The sequence below is a fragment of the Zea mays genome, chromosome 9 (genome assembly GCF_902167145.1).
Source record: "Zea mays cultivar B73 chromosome 9, Zm-B73-REFERENCE-NAM-5.0, whole genome shotgun sequence".
Classification (NCBI taxonomy): Eukaryota; Viridiplantae; Streptophyta; class Magnoliopsida; order Poales; family Poaceae; genus Zea; species Zea mays.
The window spans coordinates 127,301,769-127,325,643 of NC_050104.1; the positions used below are offsets into that span (position 1 = coordinate 127,301,769).

The 23,875-nt window shown below is 44.2% G+C and overlaps 2 protein-coding genes across 6 annotated transcripts; one reads left to right on the forward strand and one right to left on the reverse strand.

Moving 5' to 3' along the window:
• Positions 1 to 304: 304 nt before the first annotated feature.
• Positions 305 to 4,672, reverse strand: LOC103639026 (protein WEAK CHLOROPLAST MOVEMENT UNDER BLUE LIGHT 1). Of its 2 annotated transcripts, XM_008661804.4 has the most exons (3): positions 4,013 to 4,672; positions 2,429 to 3,054; positions 305 to 2,314 (listed from the first exon to the last, which is right to left on the reverse strand). In XM_008661804.4, the coding sequence occupies exons 2-3, from the start codon at positions 2,963 to 2,965 to the stop codon at positions 494 to 496; spliced, it is 2,358 nt and encodes a 785-aa protein (XP_008660026.1). In that variant the 5' UTR covers positions 2,966 to 3,054; positions 4,013 to 4,672; the 3' UTR covers positions 305 to 493. The 2 variants fall into 2 exon arrangements, with proteins under 2 accessions (XP_008660026.1, XP_008660025.1); XM_008661803.4 differs by having other exon boundaries at positions 2,429 to 4,672.
• A 2,514-nt stretch (positions 4,673 to 7,186) lies between these two features.
• LOC103639027 (uncharacterized protein C630.12) lies at positions 7,187 to 14,617 on the forward strand. Of its 4 annotated transcripts, none has more exons than XM_008661807.3 (14): positions 7,198 to 7,665; positions 8,152 to 8,190; positions 8,302 to 8,480; positions 9,244 to 9,379; positions 11,874 to 11,970; positions 12,174 to 12,236; positions 12,330 to 12,430; positions 12,642 to 12,676; positions 13,056 to 13,113; positions 13,183 to 13,257; positions 13,329 to 13,486; positions 13,583 to 13,843; positions 13,949 to 14,193; positions 14,351 to 14,617. In XM_008661807.3, the coding sequence occupies exons 1-13, from the start codon at positions 7,534 to 7,536 to the stop codon at positions 14,190 to 14,192; spliced, it is 1,578 nt and encodes a 525-aa protein (XP_008660029.1). In that variant the 5' UTR covers positions 7,198 to 7,533; the 3' UTR covers position 14,193; positions 14,351 to 14,617. The 4 variants fall into 4 exon arrangements, with proteins under 4 accessions (XP_008660030.1, XP_008660029.1, XP_020399651.1 ...); XM_020544062.2 differs by having other exon boundaries at positions 7,224 to 7,665; positions 12,177 to 12,236; XM_008661808.4 differs by lacking the exon at positions 14,351 to 14,617 and having other exon boundaries at positions 7,187 to 7,665; positions 12,177 to 12,236; positions 13,949 to 14,301.
• The last annotated feature ends 9,258 nt before the right edge of the window (positions 14,618 to 23,875 follow it).

Consider the following 23,875-nt stretch of genomic DNA (forward strand, 5'->3'; position numbering starts at 1 on the left):
TTTAGATGTCTTTAGCTAATTTTAACAGCTAATTATTAGCTATAGTGTATTCAAATATCCCCTAAATATGACAACCATTTCAGAAGTTTTCTACCACTTAAGGCCTTTTTCGGTTATTCCTATGTCACGTAGATTTTATGGGATTGGATTTAAACTCATCCAATCCTCTTTAATCAATATGGATTGGGTGAAAACGAACATGCAATCTGCTGAAATCCTGACTCCCGATAATTTGCTATCATAAGGATGACCCCAATTTGTGTTTAGACATAATAACTGAGAACACCTGTCGTGTATGGTGTTCTTGTATCACAAAGGATATTCCATCCAGGGTTTTCGATGTAAAGCAGAAAAAAAACACACCATACAAAGACATACACTCATAAAGTCTTCAAGTGCGAAACAATTTACAAGAGCATGATCCAAAACTAGATTTACACCATTAACATTTTACAAAGATACAGAAACTCTTTTTTTTCAAGAACAATCACTCTTATGTTTGTGCATGTGTCTTTCTAGACAAAAGTGTGGACAACTGGGTTAAGAACGACTTCTTTTTCCTCGATTTCTTGTCCGAAACAAACTGATCCATGCTGCCAGTTGACTTGTGCACCTTTGGATCTCTGAGTTCGTTTCCTTCCAGATAAGAGCCCTTCTGCTGGACAAACATCCTGGGTGGAGTTCTTACCGGACTAACTGCATGCTGTGCAGCCTCATGGGCTTTCCGACGCTGCACATGTTCAGCTCTCCATCTTCTCAGCTCCCGCTCAGCGCCAAGCTTCCCTTCATTTGCCCTCTCGGCCCTCTCCAGCGCGATGCGAAGATCGCTCTTCTTTTTCTCCGTCTCCTTGGACGCTTCCTGTAGCCTCTCTAGACTCCTCGATTCAGACACCTTTGCCAACTCTACCTGCGCCAACGCGACCGCCACCCTCTCGTTTGCAAGTTCTTCGGCTTCATGAACCTTCTCGCTAAGAGCATGGTACTCACTTACAGGAAGCGTTACTACTCGAGGAGAAGCGCCAGTGCTTCCTGTGTCCTCGCTCTCTTGCATCGCTTGAGCTGCCGCTATGGCTAGCCGCTCAGATGCTTTAGACGCCTCTATCTCCTTCGAAACTGCACGCAACCTGGTACCTGCCGTTGTCGCAGAAGCCTTGGCCCGCTCAACCTCTTCCTTGGCCTTTCTCAGTTCCTCTTGTGCCGAGTGAGCCGCCATCTTGGCATCTTCTGCCTCCTGGGCTGCTCGCTGCAACATCCTTGGAAGCTCCGCCATTTTTTCCCGAGCTTCCGCTTCTTTCTTATGTACCATCTCTATCTCTTGCTCTGTCCTATCGAGCTCGGCTTCTAGAGAGGAAACTGTGATGGATGCCATACCCTCGCTCTGCTGCAATGCGGCGAGTGAAGCTTTCTCCCTATCGAGCTCTGAACTGAGTGATTCTGCAGTAACTCTTACTAGGTTGGCTTCATTTCTCGCATTTTCTAGTTTCCCTTTAAGTTCAGCAAGCTCCTTCCTTTTTGAAGCAAGAGCTTGCTTGATTGACCTACTGATTTCTTTTTCTTCGTCAGAACCTTGTTGCTGAAGCATTCCAGCCTCTTCATTCAATTTGTCTTCCACATAGGCAGCTAGCTCACTTTTCAGGCTAAGTAGTTTGCGCTCGTTTTCAACAGCTTCAGCCTCCACATTCGTTTTCGATGCGATTTGTTCGTGGAGCTGGTTTAGCTCCTCTTGTGCCTCCTGCAGCTCTTTGTCCCAAGCCAGGAAATCCTGCTCTTTCGCCAAAGCTGCCCCGAGCCTGTGCTCTTCAACCTCATGGTGTGAAGCGTGGGCTGACTCGAGAGACTCTTTGGATGCGATCAGTTCTAAAGTGAGTTCCTCTACTTGCTTCTCAGTATCCTTCGCAGCACGAACAACTTCCTTGGCCCTTTTAACGGCTACATCCCTTTCAGTGGCTAATACAGCATACTGTTCATGCGTTGATCTTAGCTCCTCTTTCAGCAATTCCAGCTCCTCAACAGCCTTTTCATGTCTTTCTTTGGCGACTGCCAACTGTGTCTGGGCTATTACACTAGCTTCATCGTCAATCCCTTGCTCCATCTCTTGTGCCCTCAGCAGGGCAAGCTCGGAATCTTGCTTCGCTTGGTCCACTTCGAGCTGTGCCCTCTCCAGCTCATGCTTCAGCTCGTCGACAAGTCTGGTAGTTCTCTCTAGCTCCTCAATGACGTGTGCCTTGGCCACCTCAGCAGTCTCCCAGTCTTCTTTGAACTGTGGAATCTCTTGCTGAACCTTCTCAAGTTCAAGTTGCATGACCCTGCGTCTCTGCATACAAACAAAGATAAAGAACTGTTGTGTGGCAGCGATTGATGGACATAAAACAAGGTGATCATGTGTCTGACCATGATCCATATACGTTGTGAAACCCAGAGACATTACCTCTAATGACCGAGCCCTGTAGGCTTTCCAATCAACAATTCCTCCAAACTTGGTGACAGCCTGTTTAACAGACTCGAATGGGGCGCTAGTGTCAACAAGACCTGTGTGTGAGCCTTCGCACCCCTTTACTGATTCTACTTTCTTTGTGGGGGTGACGGCAACGTTGTTACGACAGTACATATTGTCTTCTTCAGATTTCATTTCAGCTGCTGGAATAATACTACTGGCGCCAGTAAAACCATTTTCGTATATGATTTCAACTCCACTCTTATCTGTTAATAAAGCAGCATGACGTCCCTCATCTTTTGAGGGGTCATCAGATGCTCGAGCTGGTTCTATGTGGGAGACAATTTTCGGCGACAAACTCCCTGCATGGCCTGCAGGGGACCCCATTTCTTCCTGGTGCTCTGTCAAACTGTGAGGTAACTTCCCTTGCATTTCCGATGATGTATCTGGACTATTAGCAGAAACTGGTGCAATGTTTTCAGCACCCTGTGCTCTTGTTTCCCCGTGGCCATTACTATCAAGAAGTTCCATGAGATCAGGAGAAGACGAGTGAAAATTCTTCTGTTATTCAGTCGAAGCTGTCAACTCCATTCCCAAAGCTTTCACAGTTTTTTTTACTCCTATAAACACAAGTTCATGGAAAAAAATGATCAGCTTAGGCCTTGTTCGGTTACATGGGATATAATCCCACCATGGATTTAATCCGGGTATGGATTGGGTGAATCCATATCTCACACCCAATCCCATGGTGGGATTAAATCCATCAACAAATCCATGTGACTTTCAAAGCTAGTTATTCTTTTAATCCATGGATTCTAATGTAAACTTGTGCAATATCTCATGGATTTGTTCCATACCTAATGGGCTATGGATAGAATCCATGTCTTCCATAGTTTAAAAATTTCCCAAACCTTTGAGTTATATTCCATGATGGGTTTAACCGAATAAAAAAAATTAAGTAGTCATGGATTATTTTGGGGCATGGATTGAGGCATGGATTTAATTCCAATCCATGCTAATCCAGAGCGGGATTGGTGTAAACGAACAAAGCCTTACAGAAAAGAAACTGCACAGATTGTTACAAGTAAGCTAAGCAGAATGTGATCATACACACCTCCTTGTAGTGGGAGACAGTTTTATTATCGTCTCTATCGTGCATATAGTATGGAAAATTCAAAAATTACAGCCAGTTATGAATCACCCCATTTCATTCATGTGCATGTGTACATATATTACGGAAGCATCCATAAACACTTCCGTGTGCAGTAAAGATGATATAGCGGCCAGCACAGGAGAAGTGTGATGTAGTGCTGTAAGCATGAAACGTCGCCACTAACTGACATGAAGTCATGAACTTCATCTCAGCAACAGCAATCACTACTCAGCAGCTGTTCCACACTTGGACCTAACCTCTTGTTTTTTTCCCTCCGTGTACGTAGAGAGTCTTTCCAACACATAAAGTGCAACAGTTTTCGGGAAAAAAACTTGTACTTTTAATAAGATCTAGAGGAAAGCAAGAAAATCGTGGTCAAGCAAGATGATGATCGGATCGAGATTGGGCCAGCTAGCTACCATCACCTCTAATCCATGGAGTCGCTGGACAGCCAGCTAGCTAGCTCCCAAAACCAGGAAAGCTCCAAACCCCGACCGAAAATCCCCCAGGAGTCACCAGCAAAAGCCCTCCGATCCGTGGCAGGCCGCAGAGCCGATCGTATCCCCCAGGAAAGCTTTTACCCGGTGGCCAAGGGGGCACTGATATGCCTCGCGGGCGAAGCGACCGGGGGCCTTCGATCGATTGGGGTCTCCGCCGGCGACTCTTTCCTCCTTCCGAGCCTCTCGCTGCGTCGTCGTCCGTGCTGTGCTGGGCCTGCGCGCGCGTGTTCGGGAGTCGGGACTGAGGGAGGCGGCAGGAGTGGGTGCGCGTCAAAGCTTTGTTCTCTCTTGCGCTCGCGTCACCGCGCACTCGTCGTCGTCGCCGGGCCGAGGCCTCAGAGTCAGAGCTCCGGGGCGTTGCTGCACTAGGCTACGTAGCTCACTTTTGTAAAGAAAGCCCCCCGTGCTTTATCGATTTACGAGGACAAACCTTTCCGTTAGTTGATTTCTAGAAGGGCTGACGGGTTTGCGATTAGGTGAGTCCGTGAGTGTGACGCCTCGCCGACGGAGTCACCGGACGCGCTAAAGTCTGCTCTGACTCTGTAAATAGTTGCGTTAAAAAATAATTCATATTGTTTTTACATAAATTCGGATGGAGACTGGAGCTGACTCCTGTGTCGAATGGCCTTAACGAGAAATTCCTTTACCGCTCCAATCATAATGTCTATAAGGGCTAGTTTGGGAATCACAATTTTCCAAGAAATTTTTGATTTCTTAAGAGAAATTAGTTCATTTTTTCTTAGTAAAATAGAAAATTTCTTGAAAAATATAGTTTCCAAACTAGCCCTAAATTTCAACGTTATTCCAATAAATAAAAAAGTTTTATAATTCTAAGCCCCACTTTGAATAATAAATTGATGTATCCTTCGCTTCATTCTAAATGCTTAAACATGCATTTGGATATATTTTTAAAATTTGATATAACTCTGATCTCTTGTCTATGACTATCTCATCTTACGTGCGTAAACCTGCTAAGAGTTAGTTTGGAAACTTAAATATCCTCCAAGATTCCTGAGGATTGAGTGGGAAAATAACTCATTTTTCCACTCAATCTCCGAGAATCACAGAGGGGTTTAAGTTTCTAAACTAGCCTTAATTAGTAAACTTATAATAACTCTGTTTCTATAACCTTGTAATAAAGAAATTGTTTTGATGTTTTAAAACTTTATCTCTCATTTCATGGTTTTCTATAAAAGTGGATGTTTTCGAGTTCTCTAAAGAAGTGCACCGGACAGACTGCCAAATTTGACTTGGTATCTTGGATATTTAGTGTAAAAACGATGACAAATGTCCATAGGATTAGGTTAAATTGATTGGTTTGCCGCACATATTGCCCTCATTATCTGGCCCATCTCTCATCCCCACCTCTCTCATTTTCCCCTCGTGTAGCTAGTAGCTCTTAAAAAATGAAGGGCCAAATAGGCGACTAGACATGAACGATGATATAATTATGCTTCAATTAGTACTTGATAAGCTTGATAAGGATTTTTATCAGGTCTCATTCACCCTTCATATAATGAGGACGTAAACGGGATAAATAAGCTCAATAAAATCAAGGAGTGTCATGGTGGAATAGGAGCCATGCAGTGAGTAGTGGAAAGATTAGGGAGCAAGGGGGAATACAGATAGCCCGCCTACGAGTATGAATACCCGGTCTAATATGACGAGGGCATATCGTATGCATCCTGTCCACGTATGCACATACGAGAACCTGACCCTTCAACGATTGATCTTAAGGTTGCAACAACTTTTACACTTTCACCATTGAGGAGGTCACGTAGGCTAGGTCTTTTTCAACCATTTCTCTCTCTCAAACGGTTACTTAGACCGATTAAATGCTTCTCCTTAATCTCGAGGGTCACTTGGACCCCATAAGGATCATCACACAATTAGGTGTCTCCTGCTAGCTTTACAAGTCACTTGAGAGTTTAGAAGGAGATAAAAAAACACGACCGACAAAGCCAAACAACAAGAGCAACATGAGAAGACAAAAGATCACACTCTCTCTAGACTTTCCAAGGCACTAATTACTTATGATAACTAGTCACAATTATAATACTTGGAGGAGTTTGGGAGCTTGGAATGTGTCTTGGAGTGGTGTGCTTGCTCTTGTATTGAATGTGGATGAATGAAATGCTTGGATGTTATGAATGAAGGTGGTTGTATTTATAGCCACCAACCACTTACTAGCTATTGCCAACTTTCTGCCACACGCGGACGGCCCGCGCTCCTGGCTCGGACAGTCCGCCCCGCACATCAACACCTGAAATCGCAACGGTCAGCATCAACAGCTATATCAACGGTTATGCGTGCATTAATGTGTCGTCAGATGTTAGATAAGCAGTCACGGACGGTCCGACCATGCCGCGAGGACGCTAAAAATGAATTTTACCAAAACTGGCACCTATAGTTTTTCTGGTGTTCAACGGGCGGATGGTTCGCGTCAGAGGATCGGACGATCGCTTTTGGCCCACGGTGCTCTTCTCTCCTTTAGACAATCCGTAGTAGAAATGTGATTTTCAACATTGTTTCTGTCCGAAGTGCATCGAGGTGTTGCGGACGGTCCACCAGAAGGACCCGGACGGTCCGCACACAAGTGAATTCTCAAAAAGCTCACATGTTTGGAATAATCTACGTTATTCCGGACAGTCGACTTAGAATTAAGATGGATGGACTTATGCACCTGTGAATCAATCAATTAGGCAAACTAGTTAGTCCATATTGGTTGTGATGATCATCAAACACCAATCACTTTAAGTGGTGTTAAACGCTTTAAAGGATGTTTGGAAGTATCTCGTTTTTAGGAAACTGATTTATAAATGTGATTGCAAACATACCAGTTTATGTTCTAGTTTATAAAAACTAGATTCCTAGTTTTAAAAAAAAACCAAAAGGCTAGGCACTGGCTAAAAAACCGAGGTGTTTCACACACCATAAAACCAGTTTAGAAAATAGAAACTAGATTTTTAAAAACTAGGTTGCTTCTAAACATATCTTAAATACTGTAGTATTTTAATTTCTAGGGCACTTTTTTAGTCACTTTGTTGGGATACTCTTATCACGTTACTAATTGATTTTGTATTATGTTTCCAGACTTCCAGTGAAGTTCCATTTGGCGCTAGACACATTCGAGCGCCCTGGAGGCCTGGATCTGGTTGATCACACGTGGACGGCGGTACGGAGTGGAGCCTCAACTCGACTCGGGTCCGGCGCTGAGCCGCTGACCGTCGACCCGACCTTGCCCTGGCTCGCCTCCTCCGCTGCGGCGGTCTGGAAGGGATCACTGGATCGTAGATCCCACTCGGCAAACCCAAACGGCCAAACCTTTGCTTGCATTCAGCACCCCCGGCGAGACGCCACTCCAACTGCCGGGATCCAGCCGCTGCACGCGGCGGCCACCCCGCCCTGCCGGCCGACCAGGGGGGTTGAGAGCGGGCGAGGCGGAGATGCAGAGCGCCACGCGGCTGACGCTGCTACTGTGCGCGGCGTGGGCGGCCGCGCTGCTGTACGGCGAGATGGGCGCCTACTGGGTCTCCTACCTCGCATGCTCGTGGCCCTCGTCGTCCTCCTCGCCGCCGGTGAGTACGTGGCTACGCTGATTTGGGAGGCGATGCGGCCGTGCGGGTTTTTTTGGTAGATGTGTTTTCTCAGGATTCTAACTCGTTGTTCTGGATCCAAAAACTAGCACCGCGTCGATTAAGCTAGGGTTCCGTTCCCAGCAGTTACTCATGCTTTGCTTAGCACACATTTCGATCTCACCGAGGCAAACAAGGTTGTCGGCATTGCTTACCCGTGTTTTATTGCCTTCGTCATAAATCATGCTGGACTCTTTATGGCTAGTCCTATGCAATTCATTGGGCACACAGTAGTAAGATGGGTTGGGGATGATAGTTTTCAGTGGACTAGTAACTCAGGAATTTGCATGAAAACTTTGTTATCTTTCACGAGCATGTTATTTCCTTAAAACCGAATTTCAGTCGACCATCAAGTAACGATTTTCCACGATGTCAATGTTATCTTATATCTTACAATCATATTCCCCCCCTTTAACTTTTCTTGAACAGAATAACCATGTCAAGGTTGCTGTTGTTGCTGACCCACAGGCGAGTTCCCCTTCTAGCATTATTCTGTGTAATTTTGCTGTTAAACCTGCAATAGTATGCAGCGATTATCTTGAATATGTTGCTCCTTCCTGAAAAGGTCTTCCTTTGCAGCTTATGGATAGCACCTCCCTTGGTCTTCCATCAAGCTCAGTTGCTCTCCAAGCTGCTGAGTTTTACACGGATTTGAACATGAGAAGGTCCTTCCAGTCCACCATACTGCCATTCAAACCTGATGTGGTCTTATTTCTTGGTGATCACTTTGATGGAGGCCCTTACATGCCCGATGAAGAGTAAGGCACGGATACTGATTTCCAATTCATCTTTTAATTGGCACACTAAGTTCACTTATCAACATTACATCTAATACTAAGTTGTCCTGTGATGGTTGGATTTGGAACTATTGTGTGTGCTTCAAAGGATGCAATTTATCCTTAGAACAGTTCCATATCATCTTTATTGTATAACCGCCTGTCTGTTTTATCTATATATTTCCTACCAGAAAATAGATGTCTTCATAACTTCCTACACACAGTTCACTGGCATAACTGCATACCTAGTATTTATGTAACAACCTTCTTACACAATAGAAAACATAAAGCACTGATCAGCATGTTCAGTGATGTGTCATATGAGGTTTGGTAATTTAACCCAACAACAGACTTGGATGTGTATACAATACACATGAATAACATGTCATCATCGTGGGATGACTGATGAGCCTTTGCCTTTCTATCTACACTAATGCCGATGACATGTTACCTTTTAGCAGCCTTGCATCTCATCCATGAATAAATGCTAGAAAGTTTTCGTGTTGCTTGTCTCCGTTCTCTTCTTTATTGATTGATGTTTCTTGCGCCCCCTGGCCCTTTGTCAATGTCTCGAAGTTTTTTTATTGATTGATTTTATTCTTTGGGGGATTGTTAATTTTCTTCATTCGTTTTTGCATTGGTATACAATTATACATTAATCAGAACTTACTCCATGACACAATGGTTAAATTGTTCACCAATTAGTTTTGTATTCTTTTCCTAATATGTGTTCCAAACCTTTCAGGTGGCAGGAATCATTGTTTCGATTTAAACATATATTCGGCCTGAATGATCAAAGAACAAAGCAACAGATCCCTATCTACTACCTTCCAGGAAATCATGATATTGGTTACTCAGCATTTCATTCAGTCCATCCTGAGGTGATTAACCACAGTTGCTTCCCTCCCCTGCAAGCTTTCCATTTACTACTTTCTGTAATCTCATGCTATTATTTATTTTGAAAGGTATTTTATTTTAGTAGCCATGCACCTCTAGACAAAGATAGGCTTCCTTGCATTAAGATTCGTAGTTTCTTCTCATCTAAGGACCACCCAGACTTGATCCCTGTTGCTGAAACTCTGGGTGGCACACTGACTGGCACCCTTTCCATGTTTTGTACTTTTTCACCGCCTAGTTCATTGCTTTGCTAATTGCTGCAAGTGGTGCTTCTTGGTGCGTTTTAAATCTTCAAGAAGAGATGTTTGTAGCACCCTGCTGAACCCTTTCAGTTTTTTTTTCTCAGCTGGTTGCTTCTTCATGGCTTTGCCATATTACAAAGAGGCTATTCCGACATATAACAAACTTTATTATTGTAATCTGAAGTTTAACATTTTACCAAATTTAAGTTTACAGACCATAAAATGTACACCTTAGCCAAATCAATGCATGTGCAACTAAATTCTAGTTATAATTTGTGCATTTCTATAACTATGTATGTAGTGTTCATGTTATGGTCGTTAGATCGGTGAGGGATTGGAGAGGGGTATCGATGGGCAGGAACATCGGCCTGGGGCCTCTGCCCACGACCGAGCAAGAGGAGGGTTTCTCCCTTCTAATTCTTGCCTACTTTATTTCTCATCCATTGATTACATAAATAGGCCAGCTGGCCGCCCCTATCTAGCTAGAGATCCTTATCTCCTTAAAACTCTCCTAAAAACTCTCAACAACTACTAACTGATAACCTTTCTAGATAATCTCAACTAATCTCCTAGATAATCTCAACTAATCTTCTAATCTTATCTCTAACTATTCTTATCTAATCCCCCTTGGAGGATCCATGACTGCTGCTGCCGCAGCCCCTCCGTGGGCCTCCTTAGGCCCTGACACTACACCTCTCCTGGACAAGCAGCTCGTCCTCGAGCTGCAGCATGACAGATGCTCAAAGACCGAGTCTACTTGACCCAAAACCAGACACCTAGAAGACAAGCCTTTTACATCTCGGCTTATCTTATTATTCCGAATCTGATTTTTTTTGACCCTATAAGTTAAGGCGGACACCCTCCGCGCATTGGACTTGCACTTGTGCTGCCACCTGGATCCCATGGATGCCATCTGGACGAAAGGGGAGCACATGGACGGGCACCTGGAATAGGTCGCAACAATAACCAGCGGAGGCGCCCTCGTGGCGGCCGGTAGTGGAATGTGGTGGCGCTAAATAGTGTGCCCTTGCCGATGACGAGGGGAGTGCCTTCCCTACCGCCGCTGCCGTAGAGCTGAAGTTCGTCGCCCGCGGGACACGTACCATGCTCGCACTTGGAGATAGCGGCCCGGTGCCGCTGCTGATGGCCGTATGACAGGGCGAGGTCGCGCATCCGTGTGCCGAGGTCAACCGTCACCAAGGCTGCCTCGAGCATCTGCCGACGCATCTCCCGCACTCTCCGTCGTGCAAGGAAGCCACGAGCAGCAGCTTGTATGCCCACAGCCGCCGACGTCTGGAGCCGTGCGGACAACGCCAACTGGTGCTGCTCATGTTGCATTGTTGACTTGATTTGTAGCAGCCCTTGCTCAACCTTCTGGAGCGTGGCTTGCATCTTTGCGAGATCAGCCCTTATGTTGGTCCACAAAACCCCCATCGATGGAGCTGGTGATTGCTGAGCCGTGGCTGCCCCTAGTGGCGTCGCCCATGGGGACGGAGACGCCATCAACAAAGATGATGTGACGAAATTTGGCGTTGTCCCTGGAGATGGGCACGCCGGCGTCCAGGATGTGGTGACAAAATTGGCAGGCGATGCTGCCCATGGAGATGGGGACGCAAGTTGACAGGATGGCGTGACGAAGGTGGCATGCGTCGCAGCCCATGGAGATGGGGACGTCGGTTGCCAGGACGGCGTGACGAAGGTGACATGCGGCGCAGTCCATGGAGATGGGGACGCCGGTTGCCAGGATGACACCACGAAATTGGCAGCAGAAGCCATGGGATCAGATCAAAACCCAAGCTAGCCGATACCAGATGTTATGGTCGTTAGATCGGTGAGGGATTGGAGAGGGGTATCGATGGGCAGGAACACCGGCCGGGGGCCTCTGCCCACGGCCGAGCAAGAGGAGGGTTTCTCCCTTCTAATTCTTGCCTACTTTATTTCTCATCCATTGATTACATAAATAGGTCAGCTGGCCGCCCGCCACCCCTATCTAGCTAGAGATCCTTATCTCCTTAAAACTCTCCTAAAAACTCTCAACAACTACTAACTGATAACCTTCCTAGATAATCTCAACTAATCTTCTAATCTTATCTCTAACTATCCTTATCTAATCCCCCTTGGAGGACTCATGACTGCTGTTGCCGCAGCCCCTCCGTGGGCCTCCTTAGGCCCTGACAGTTCAGAAGACAAATATTTACATATTATATTGTATAATATTTATTTAATTTTCATGTAGGTGCTCAGTCGGTATGAAAAAGAATTTGGATCAAGAAATTATCAATTTTCTGCTGGGAAGGTGGACTTCGTTGTTGTTGATGCCCAAACACTTGATGGTATATTTCTTCACCTCCACCTGTGCACTACAGCATTAAAAAAATCAACAATTCTAGTACAAAATTGGATTCATAATATAGATTTAGAATCTACGATTTGATTGTTTTTCTTCATGATTAATGATCTCAAGTTGTCCATGATTTTCCTGCGAAGCAACTGCTTTCTGCAGCTAAAACTTCTTACCAACTTACCATCTTTCTAGCAGGAGCTAAACAAAGCAAAGAAAGGTCCTCCTCTTGGGAGTTCATTAAAACTCTATCTCCAGGCATGCTCTTATACAGATGATCACACATTATCTACAAATGCTATCATTTGCTCTCACCTCTCAGTCTTAGCTATTTTTTTCCTTCTCTTTAAGGTAACACATCAAACCCAAAGGTTCTGCTAACACATATTCCACTATACCGACCTGATAACTCTCCTTGTGGCCCGCATCGTTCTTCACCTGTTATAAATCAGGTATTCTATTGTCACCAAAAAGCTTGTTTATTCTGTGAATCTGTGTTAAACGTAATTCGTCAAACTTGCATGTTTTTTTGCCAGAATTATTATTTTTTCATATGTACCATCATTCCTCCACTTTATTTGTTTACAATATTCTACAAGTTCTGACATAAACAAGTCAGTCAACCACATGAATAATTTGCTAATTGTTTTTGTTCTGTTCCAGAGGGTATCTTATGCCGCCTTAGACCAAGGAATCACGTATGTTCTTCCTCACACTCTACTGCTTTGCTACTTTCATGTTTCAACTAATTTTTTATTTACACATAATTATTATTTCTCTACTGCTTTTCTACTTTCGTGTTTCAACTAATTTTGTATTTACACATAATTATCATTTGACATGGAAAACAATGATTGTTGCTTTGACTTGTGATTTAAATTTTGGACTCTGCTTTTCTATCCTGTTCCATTTTGAAGAATTGCCTATGTGATTACTGATAGTGGTATCTTAAATTTTTAATCTTGTTTTCCCCAATGCATCTTCTGTAAAATCACTTCTGATTGATTGTTATACCTGTTCGAAAACCATTGTTGTCAAAGTGATATGGACTGACACAAGACAACCGTTTTGTTGCAGCTACCAAAATTATCTAACTAAAGAGACTTCTGACCTTTTGCTAAGCTTGTTGAAGCCGGTAAGCTTCTGTTTGAAGAGATTTAGATTAACTTATGTGCACATTTTAATTCAGCTAAGCCTTCTGTAGATCCTTGTGCTCTCAGGCCATGATCATGACCAATGCACAGTTGTCCACTCCACTCCTTTTGGGCCAGTTACAGAGGTAAAAGATTTGTAACTTTCGGTCGCAACATGTTGAAAGTTTTGCATCTGATGGAAATCTCAACTCCACAGCATACCCTGGGGACAATAAGTTGGCAGCAAGGAAATCTCTATCCATCTTTTATGCTGCTATCTGCTGGACCCAAGTTATCACAAAATTCAACTGATCTGGAACATGAGGTTGCAATGAACCTTTGCTTTTTGCCTAAACAAACCCATATTTATATCTGGTAATGGTTACAAGCACCTTCTGCCTGTTTTATTTATTTAGTGACAAAGAGTTACAGTTGAACTATGCATCATTGTTGTTTCAACTGTTTGTACAGGTATATCTGCCAGTTTGTAGTGACCATCCTTCTCCTAGTCTTTTGGCCAACAAATGGTCTCGGTTCTCTTCCTTGCATGAACACATTCATGAGCTTCATGAGGTCGGTGGGCGCCGAACTGCTTTCAAGGACCAAGGAAAAAGATGACGAGGACGATGGTGATTATGATATGGTTTTTGATGCGGAAGGATCCATGCACCTCGTTAAAAAGGCAGTGGCAAAGACCCCAAGTGCTAGCTCAGACTCCAGACCTACTGGACGGTATGTGCTTCTTGGAGGATGGTTATAGATACTTCACACAACTGAATGATTCTTTCCTTTATAACCTGTACTACTATATGACATGAGTTTGCAACGTCATTGCAGCGGAAGTGTTGTTGCAAGGGCAACAGCAGGAAGACACCGATTGGAGCCTGATTCATCGATTCGTGTCGACATGGGTTCTGAGATGACATCAGAAGATGGGGGAAAGTTGGCCCGCGCTGGCAAATCGGGAGCAAGGAAGGTGCTCCAACGGCTGTTCCGTGTCATTCAGTCTGTTCTTGTCATTGCCGCTCTGAATGCCCCCTTGTACATGATGCTTCTCTTCAAGGATTGGATTGATCGTTGAAGTATGTGAGAATCTATTGTTTTTCAGTAACTCAGTAGATTGATATATCAATATGAACGACTGCACATGCAAAAAATAAAGTTCGTTTTTGCCGAGGCATCAAATAGTATATATAGTATCTCTATTTAATCTCGACAATCGTTACAACTACTTTTTAGGGTAATGATGATAAGGATCTCTGGATTTGCTTCACATGAATCATTCCCTGGAGATCAAAAATGGTGCAATAGGGGTCCGTTTGGGAGGGCTTCGGCTCCTCTGAAAATGGCTATGGCTCTAGCTCTTGTAAAGGAGCAGTTTCCTCAGTAATTCCTCTGCAGGAGCCAGTGTGTTTTGTTTTTGCAAGCAAAACGGCTCCGCAGTTGCTGCTACTTGTTGAAGCCACTACTTGCTGCTAAACATGGAGATCTGCATTCAACCTGCTACTTGCTGTCTGAAATTGCTAACTGAAACCTGCTACTTGTTACTATAGAAACTGAACTGCTACTTGCTACTTTGTGCAAGTGCAATGCAGCAACCAGGTCCCAACCTCCTAGGCTAGCTGTCTATCAAGGCAATGTTGCTGACTGTTGTATGATTGGTCAGGTAGCCAGTCATTCACGCTTGAAATTTGCTGCCAATTGAAACTTGCTGCTACTATGCCCACATGTCGAGCGCAAAACCGACGAACGGTGGCGGACTGCGTGGGGGGAATCATGGATAGAAAGACAATCGTCCGTACGCGGCGCCTGGAGCGGTAAGCGGAGCTGCTTTTACAAGGCTGTCTCTAGCAACGTCCCCTAAATTCTATCCCCTAAAGAAATATTCTCTGTCCTTTACAGAACCCTCTAAAAAATTTCGTCCTCTATATTTTCGCCAACTCCAGCAACGTCCTCTAAATTCGGTACTCTATATCTACAGTGATAACAGAATTCATATACTTATTTTTAATACTCATTTTTTTTGATATTAATACAATTTGAACTTATGTGCGTAATTGAAAAATAAAGTTATTTATTTCTAGAAATTTTATAAAAATGAATTAGGAACTAATTATAATAATTACATTTTGCAACCGACATTACTAATCGTTTTTTATAACGTTGTCTACGTACATATCTATATATGTATTGGACATAAACTGATAATACTAATCTAATAATCCCAATTAGCAAAAATGCTGCTACTATTAGGTTTACACGCAAAAAATAATAATAGAATTAATCGGCCAGCGGAGATAGCAGAGGTAGCTGTAGACGAATGACCACATTGAAGAGCGGGCCCCAGTGCTGAGCAGGCCAAAAAGCGCACGCAAGGACTCCTCTATGTTTAGAGTTCGCCGTACGTCCTCTATATTTTAGAGTTCCTTTTAGAGTTCCTTGTTGGACGGTGTAGAGAACGTTTCGTACTCTAAATTTAGAGTACAGAACCATTTAGGGTGTATTGCTGGAGGCAGTCTAAGCTTCGACTCCTCTTATGCAAACGGGCTCTAGCTCTTCACTTGGATCCATTTTTTGGACGTTGTTTGGAATGGCTTCGGCACGGATAAATTACAAGACATCATATACAACAGTTTTAGATGATAGATTACACATAATTTTAAAAAGTATAAAATATATAGGTGCAAGAATTTAGAGATATATCATACATCACAAACAAATAAGTGAATAACAATTTTACTGCAACACATATTTAGTTCATATACTCAAGGAGTCAAATCTCAGAATTGATGTATAGTGTTCTAATTCTGAAGGACACTATACATATCACTGAAGAAACAACCCAATTTAAAGGTGAGAGAAATTATTGTGTTTGTTGAGGAGAAATTTGGGTACAAGATAAGGTATGGAAAATCATGAAGGGCAAAGCAACACTTGAAAGATGGTATATAGGACTATGAAGAGGGGTATGAGCAGTTTCTACTTTCTAGCACTTCATAATGCAATCAAATCAGTTAATCCTGTCATGCATTACAAGTACATACAAAAATTAGATGAATGGAGGTAGGATAAGAGACATATTTTTATGTGCCTTTTCCTAGTGCATGGATGCATTATTGTTTTGTTTTCTCCAATGACTATACATTTCTTCTTAACAAGTACTAGGGCACACTATTCATAGCCATTTCCTATGACACAGATGAAAGCATATAGACCTTTAGTGGTTTTGATGATTAATGACAACATAAGATTATCATGACTAATTTATGTTTTAAAGAGGCAATTTGAGTTATATTACAATAATGATGATTGTTTAGAAAATCGATGGTTTTCATGCCCCTAAGTATAGAATTCATTTCGATTTTTAAAGTAGAGTTGACAGATAATTAGAGTAGTGTAGGACTTTACTTTTTCTTTGAACGTACTATAATGGAGAGTATGAACTAGTATCTTAATCTAGGCAAGTCTAATGAGTTAGTGTGGTGGGCACTAGTTGTTTTTAGCTCTAGATAGCTTAGATGAGACCCAAAAGTAATTTGGAATAAATACCATTCACAAAGTTTTAAAATTAAAGATGGTTATAGAGTTTTTAGAAGCGCCGAGCCCTAAGGAATAGGGTCATTGGACCAATGCAAATGGTCCAACGCCTCCACTTGAAATGCTAGTGAAGGCACAAACGTCTAACCTTGTGAACAAGATCATCAAACTAATACGCATGAGTACTTTACTTTTTAGGGTCAAGTAGAGTTGACAGATAATTAGGGTAGTGTAAGACTTTACTTTTCCTTTGAACGTACTGTAATGGAGAGTATGAGCTAGTAGCTTAATCTAGGCAAGTATAATAAGTTAGTGTGGTGGGCACTAGTTATTTTTAGCTCTAGATAGCTTAGATGAGACCCAAAAGTCATTTGGAACAAATACCATTCACAAAGTTTTTAAATCAAAGATGGTTTTAGAGTTTTTAGAAGTGTCAGGCCTTAAGGAATAGGGTCATTGGACCAATGCAAATGGTCCAACGCCTCCACTTGAAATGCTAGTGAAGGCACGAACGTCTAACCTTGTGAACAAGATCGTTAAACCAATACGCATGAGTACTTTACTTTTTAGGGTCAAGTAGAGTTGATAGATAATCAGAGTAGTGTAGGACTTAACTTTTCCTTTGGACATACTATAATGGAGAGTATGAAGTAGTAGCTTAATCTAGGCAAGTCTAATGAGTTAGTGTGGTGGGCACTAGTTGTTTTTAGCTCTAGATAGCTTAGATGAGACCCAAAAGTAATTTGGAACAAATACCATTCACAAAGTTTTTAAATTAAATGTGGTTATAGAGTTTTTAGAAACGTCAGGCCCTAAGGAATAGGGTCATTGGACCAATGCAAATGGTCCAACGCCTCCACTTGAAATGCTAGTGAAGGCACACACATCTAACCTTGTGAACAAGATTGTCAAACTAATACGCATGAGTACTTTACTTTTTAGGGTCAAGTAGAGTTGACAGATAATTAGAGTAGTGTAGGACTTCACTTTTCCTTTGAATGTACTATATGGAGAGTATGAACTAGTAGCTTAATTTAGGCAAGTCTAATGAGTTAGTGTGGTGGGCACTAGTTATTTTTAGCTCTAGATAGCTTAGATGAGACCCAAAAGTCATTTGGAACAAATACCATTCACAAAGTTTTTAAATTAAAGATGGTTTTAGAGTTTTTAGAAGCGTTAGGCCTTAAGGAATAGGGTCATTGGACCAATGCAAATGGTCCAACGCCTCCACTTGAAATGCTAGTGAAGGCACGGACGTCTAACCTTGTGAACAAGATCGTCAAACTAATACGCATGAGTACTTCGACGATTTACGAAAATAAACCAAAGAGCTCCAGATTGCGTCTGTCACACCCGGTTTTAGAAGGCAAACCGAATGCGAACCATGTACGTGCCAGGATCAGTTATTCACGTACACAGCAGTTACATAATATGGACATCATCACACAGTGCTCAAAATAGTATTAAAAGGGGAAATAATAGTCGATTACATCATACGTCTGAGACGTCCATATAGTTCTTACAATAAATCAAAGTGCGGAAAAGAAACGTAGATAACCGCGGCCTTCACAGGCAGCCGACTGGGGGTTGCCGCTAACCCACACCTAGAACTCGTCGTAGTCTTGGAACTCCTGGAAGTCTCCTTCCATAGCTTCATCTTCGCCTGAGCAGTGGTTGCAATGCTGACAACCTGGGGATGGGGGGGGGTTTGGTGTGTAGAGCAAGGGTGAGTACACATCAACATACTCAGCAAGTATCTTGTTTGGCTGTAGTGGACTAGCTTTATGTGGGGATAAGTCAAGCAGTTGCTTTTAGTTGGTCAGATTATTACTTACTAGTAGAAAGCCAAGTTTTAGCATTAACCCAAGTTATTAACCCTGAACGTACTCCTTTCCAAACGGAAAGAGTACCACTTACCAGCACCATAGTCATAACCAAAACCAATCGATCTCATAGCCACCTGTACCAAAGTATCTCTGATCAAGTACCACTAATCACTGGAGCTCCCTTGGCCGCTCATAACCGCGAGCACGGCTGATATGTCAGTTTTCAGACACTCTGCAGAGGTTGTGCACTTTACCCACAAGCCGTGATTCCCATTCTGCCCGGAGAGAGCTACTCCCCATTGACCACTACCTAGGTGGCCTAGCAGGGCATCACTACGTAGCCTTTACAAAGATTCCCCGGGGCTGTAGCCACCCGTTAGGTTTCCTAAATGCACCGCACTCCTCCCCAAGGGGCGAACCCAAACTTGGCAGAGCGAGCCGCATACACCGAGCCCCATTGACGATACGACGGCTAAGTGAACTACACCCCGGATCCTCTAATTATTCAGCTAAGGGCATCCCATTCCACCCTCATGGTTGCACTGTTTTCCCGGGCGGTCATCCATAGAACAGGTCCTTACGGAGAGGCACTCGAGAAACCGCTCGAGCCCCCTTGATGACCACAAGTATAACATCATCATAAGAAAGGGGAAAACAGCGTATCATAGATAATCTCATCATGTTCATTGATTATAGTTGAGCAATAGCATAAAGCTAAACAGTAATAATCCAACCCAGATAGGTAACCAAGGACATGGATAACAAAAACTAGTCAATCCTTAGGCATAAATGTGTAAAGCGGGAGGTGAATTAAATAATGAATAGGACATAGATAGGTCAAGGGACACTTGCCTCCACCAAACGACTGCTGCTCAGGGGCTTCTCCTGCGAGTTCCTCGGGCTCTTCGACCGGATCGTTCTCTATGCGATTGCAAGCATACATCCATCCATCCATTCAAATTGGGAAACAAACAGTACATCATACAAGGGAACAAATAAAGTGAATATGCATCAGGTATGACATTCGATATCGCACTCATTATGGTTAGAAAGAAACGGGAAAAGGTCTCGCGGGAGGGTTAAAGCTTATGCACTAATGACTGGCTACAATTGGTTCTAACAAAAGAATTCAGTTATATGCACCAATGGAAACCTAGTCATTCTTTTAGTTGATCAACATTGGACTGGATAAACAATTAATTGTATGAATAACTAGCATAACGAAATTCTAAATTAAGTTTCCTATTTCAATAATATGAACAATGATTAACCTACATAAAATAAAATAAGTAACAGTAATGAAAGAAAATAAAATAAAAAAAATAAATAAAAAAGGGGGGGGGGGGCGGTTGAACCGGCCTGGGGCAGGGGCGGGGGCGGCCGAGCCGGCGGCGCGCAGGGGCGGCTGGGCAGGGGCGGGCGGGCGGTTGGGCCGGGGCCGGGGCGGCCGAGGCCGGGCGGGCACGGGGCAGGGCGCGCGGGGGCGGCCGAGCCGGCCATGGCGGCCGAGCTGGGCGGCGGGCGGCCGAGCGGCGAGGGGAAAGGGGGAGGGGAGATGGGGAAGGGAGGAGAGGGGGAGGGGGACCTCACCGGGGACGGGGACGGGCGGCCGAGCGGCGGGGTGGCCGAGCTGCAGGGGGGCGGCGGCTAGGGCAGGGGGGCGGTGGCTTGGGTGGGGAAGAGAGAAAATGAGAGGGAGGGAGAGGGATTGGGGAATTGGGGGGAATTGGGGGGGGGGGGGGAAGGGAGGGGGCGGCTGGGCCAAAGGGGCGCGGGGGGGGGGGGGGGGGCGGCTGGGCCGGCCAGGGGCGGCCCACGGCGCGGGAGAGAGAAAGAGAGGAGAGAGAGAAAGAAAAAGAAAAAGAAAGAAAAGGGTTTTTTCTCCTTTTCGAAATCCGATCTTTCTAGATGAATGCACTTACATCTCTAAGCAATCAAAGAATGCATGGTTCGGCATGGTGCATCAAACAACATAAAGTAATTTAGGGTTTTTCATAACACGGGAAATCCAAGCCAAACCCCGCTATAACCTTGGAAAAGGACAAGGTTTAGCGAGAGAACAAGAAAAGAAAAGAGTAACGCCTGAATTTGGTGAGAGAAAAGAAGAAAAAATTCTACCCCCAAATTCAGGGCGTTACAAACCTATCCCCCTTAAAAGAATCTCGCCCTCGAGATTCAGGGTTGGCTAGCAAAGAGCTCAGGGTATTTAGCCATCAGATCATCTTCACGCTCCCAGGTTGCTTCTTCCTCAGAGTGGTGATTCCATTTGACTTTGCACATTCTGATGGTCTTCCTTCGGGTGACTCTGTCTGCAACCTCAAGGATCTGCACTGGCTTCTCAACGTAGGTCAAGTCCTCCTGGACTTCAAGACCTTCCACTGGCAACTGCTCTTCTGGCACACGCAAGCACTTCTTCAACTGAGACACATGAAAGACATCATGCACAACAGACAAATTCTCTGGCAGACTGAGCTGATATGCCACTTCTCCACGTCTTGCAAGGATCTGATACGGACCAATGTAACGGGGTGCTAGCTTGCCTTTCACTCCGAACCTTCTGACTCCTCTGATCGGTGACACTTTCAGATAGACGAAGTCTCCGACTTCGAAACTCAGCTCTCTTCTTCTTGTGTCTGCATAGCTTCGCTGCCTCGATTGCGCTATCTTCAGATTCTCTCGGACCATCTTGATGTTCTCTTCGGCTTCAAGCAAAATGTCGGGCCCAAACACTTGCTTCTCTCCAGGCTGATCCCATTGCAACGGAGTTCTGCAACTCCTTCCATAGAGCGCCTGAAATGGTGACATCTTCAAACTGGCCTGGTAACTGTTGTTATAGGAAAACTCTGCATAAGGCAATCTCTTATCCCATCCGGACTGATCTTGCAACGCACAGGCTCTCAACATGTCTTCAAGAATTTGATTGGTCCTTTCGGTCTGGCCATCTGTCTGCGGATGATAAGCTGAACTAAAATTCAGATGCGTGCCCAAAGCTTCATGCAACTGCTGCCAGAAATGAGAGGTGAACTGCGTTCCTCTGTCTGACACTATCTTCTTTGGCACACCATGAAGACAAACGATCCGAGACATATACAATTCTGCCAACACTGCACTGCTGTAGTTGGTCTTGACAGGTATGAAGTGGGCTGACTTGGTCAAGCGGTCCACTACTACCCAAATGGAATCGTAGCCGGCTCGAGTACGAGGCAATCCGACTATGAAATCCATACCAATTTCATCCCATTTCCACTGAGGGATCTGCAACGGTTGCAACAATCCAGCAGGTCTCTGGTGCTCTGCCTTAATTCTTCGGCAACTATCGCACATAGCCACATGCTCTGCGATTTCCCTCTTCATTCCGTACCACCAGAATTTCTTCTTCAGATCCTGATACATCTTCTCACTGCCAAGGTGAATCGAATAGGCTGTCTCATGAGCTTCCTTGAGAATCAACTCCCGAATGGACTGGACATTGGGAACACACAAGCGGTCTTTGAACCACATCACGCCTTCTGCATCTTCTCGAAAATCTTTGCCTCTGCCATCTAGAATCAGTCGCCGGATCTCACTGATTTTCTCATCATTCTTCTGCGCTTCTTTGATTTCGCGCTCTAAGGTAGGTTCCAACTCAACTGTGACTCCTCGAGAATTGTTCAGAAACCCGAGACTCAACCTGTCAAACTCCTTGGCCAACTCATAAGGCATCGGACGAGCGACCATCAGATTGACTTGACTCTTTCTGCTCAAAGCATCTGCCACTACGTTTGCTTTGCCTGGATGGTAATGGATCTCCAACTCATAGTCTTTGATCAACTCTAACCATCTTCGTTGCCTCATGTTCAACTCTGACTGAGTGAATATGTACTTCAGACTCTTGTGATCTGTGTAAACATCGCATTTCTGTCCATACAGATAGTGCCTCCATGTCTTCAGTGCGTGAACCACTGCTGCCAACTCTAGATCATGGATTGGGTAGTTCTTCTCATGAACCTTCAGCTGTCGGGACGAGTAAGCCACAACTCTTCCCTCTTGCATTAACACACATCCCAAACCTGTGTAACAAGCATCACAATACACCGAGAAGGGCTTGTGCACATCAGGCAAGACTAGGACAGGCGTTGTAGTCAACTTCTCTTTCAGCGCTTCAAAGGCCTCTTGGCATTTCTGGGTCCATTTGAACTCAACTTTGTTGCCTAGCAATGCTGTCATTGGTTTCGCAATCTTCGAAAACCCTTCAATGAATCGCCGATAATATCCGACCATTCCAATGAAGCTCTTGATTCCTCTAGCATCTGTTGGCGCTTTCCAGTTCAAAATGTCTGCCACTTTCTTCGGATCCACAGCCAATCCTTCTTTATTGATTATATGACCCAAGAACAGGACTTCACTGATCCAGAACTCACACTTGCTCAACTTTGCATACAACTGGTGCTCTCGCAGTCTTTGCAATACCATCCTCAAATGTTCTGCGTGCTCTTCTTCGCTTTGAGAATAAACCAGAATGTCATCAATGAATACCACCACAAACTTATCAAGGTAATCCATGAATACACTGTTCATCAAGTTCATGAAGAACGCTGGCGCATTGGTCAAACCAAAAGACATCACTGTGAACTCATACAAACCATACTTGGAAATGAATGCCGTCTTCGGAATGTCCGAAGGTCGGATCCTGAGCTGATGATAACCTGACCTCAGATCAATCTTGGAGAACACACTGGCTCCTCTCAACTGGTCGAACAGATCTTCTATCCTGGGCAAGGGATACTTATTCTTGATCGTGACTTCATTTAGAGCTCGGTAATCGATACACATCCTTCTGGTGCCATCTTTCTTCTCCACAAATAGGACAGGGGCGGCCCAAGGCGAGGTGCTTGGCCGAATGTAACCTTTCTCTGACAACTCATCAATCTGTTCCTTAAGCTCAACCAACTCTGGTCCAGATATTCTGTAAGCTCTCTTGAAGATAGGGGCGGTTCCGGGAAGAAGCTCTATAGCAAACTCCACTTTCCGCTCTGGTGGCATACCCGGTAAGTCCTTTGGAAACACGTCTGGGAACTCGGACACAACCTTGATACTCTCAATTGGATCTGCTCCACTGCTATCAACAGCTATCTGATAACAACTTCCTTTCTTTGGCTCAGGCGGGACTAACTCGGTCACCACTTCCTCTCCTAGTGGGGACACCAACTTGATTGTCCTTTTATCACAACTGATAACTGCCTGATACTTATCTAGCCAATTCATCCCTAGGATGACATCTATTCCCTGAGTACCCATTACTATAAGGTTGGCGGGAAACGCTATCCCCCTTATTTCCACACTTATATTCAAACAAATGCTATCGGCTCGAATTCTACCACCGGCTGAGTCAATTTGAATGGGGGTTGACATGGTAGTAATT

Bases quoted from the DNA above. Each gene is read 5' to 3' on its own strand.
- LOC103639026 (XM_008661804.4), bottom strand. From the start codon at position 2,965: ATGGAACTTCTTGATAGTAATGGCCACGGGGAAACAAGAGCACAGGGT. The intron at 2,315-2,428 runs GTAATGTCTCTG...GTTTGTATGCAG, and splicing joins ACAGGGCTCGGTCATTAGAG to AGACGCAGGGTCATGCAACT.
- LOC103639027 (XM_008661807.3), top strand. From the start codon at position 7,534: ATGCAGAGCGCCACGCGGCTGACGCTGCTACTGTGCGCGGCGTGGGCG. The intron at 8,481-9,243 runs GTAAGGCACGGA...CAAACCTTTCAG, and splicing joins CCTTACATGCCCGATGAAGA to GTGGCAGGAATCATTGTTTC. The intron at 13,487-13,582 runs GTAATGGTTACA...CTGTTTGTACAG, and splicing joins CAAACCCATATTTATATCTG to GTATATCTGCCAGTTTGTAG.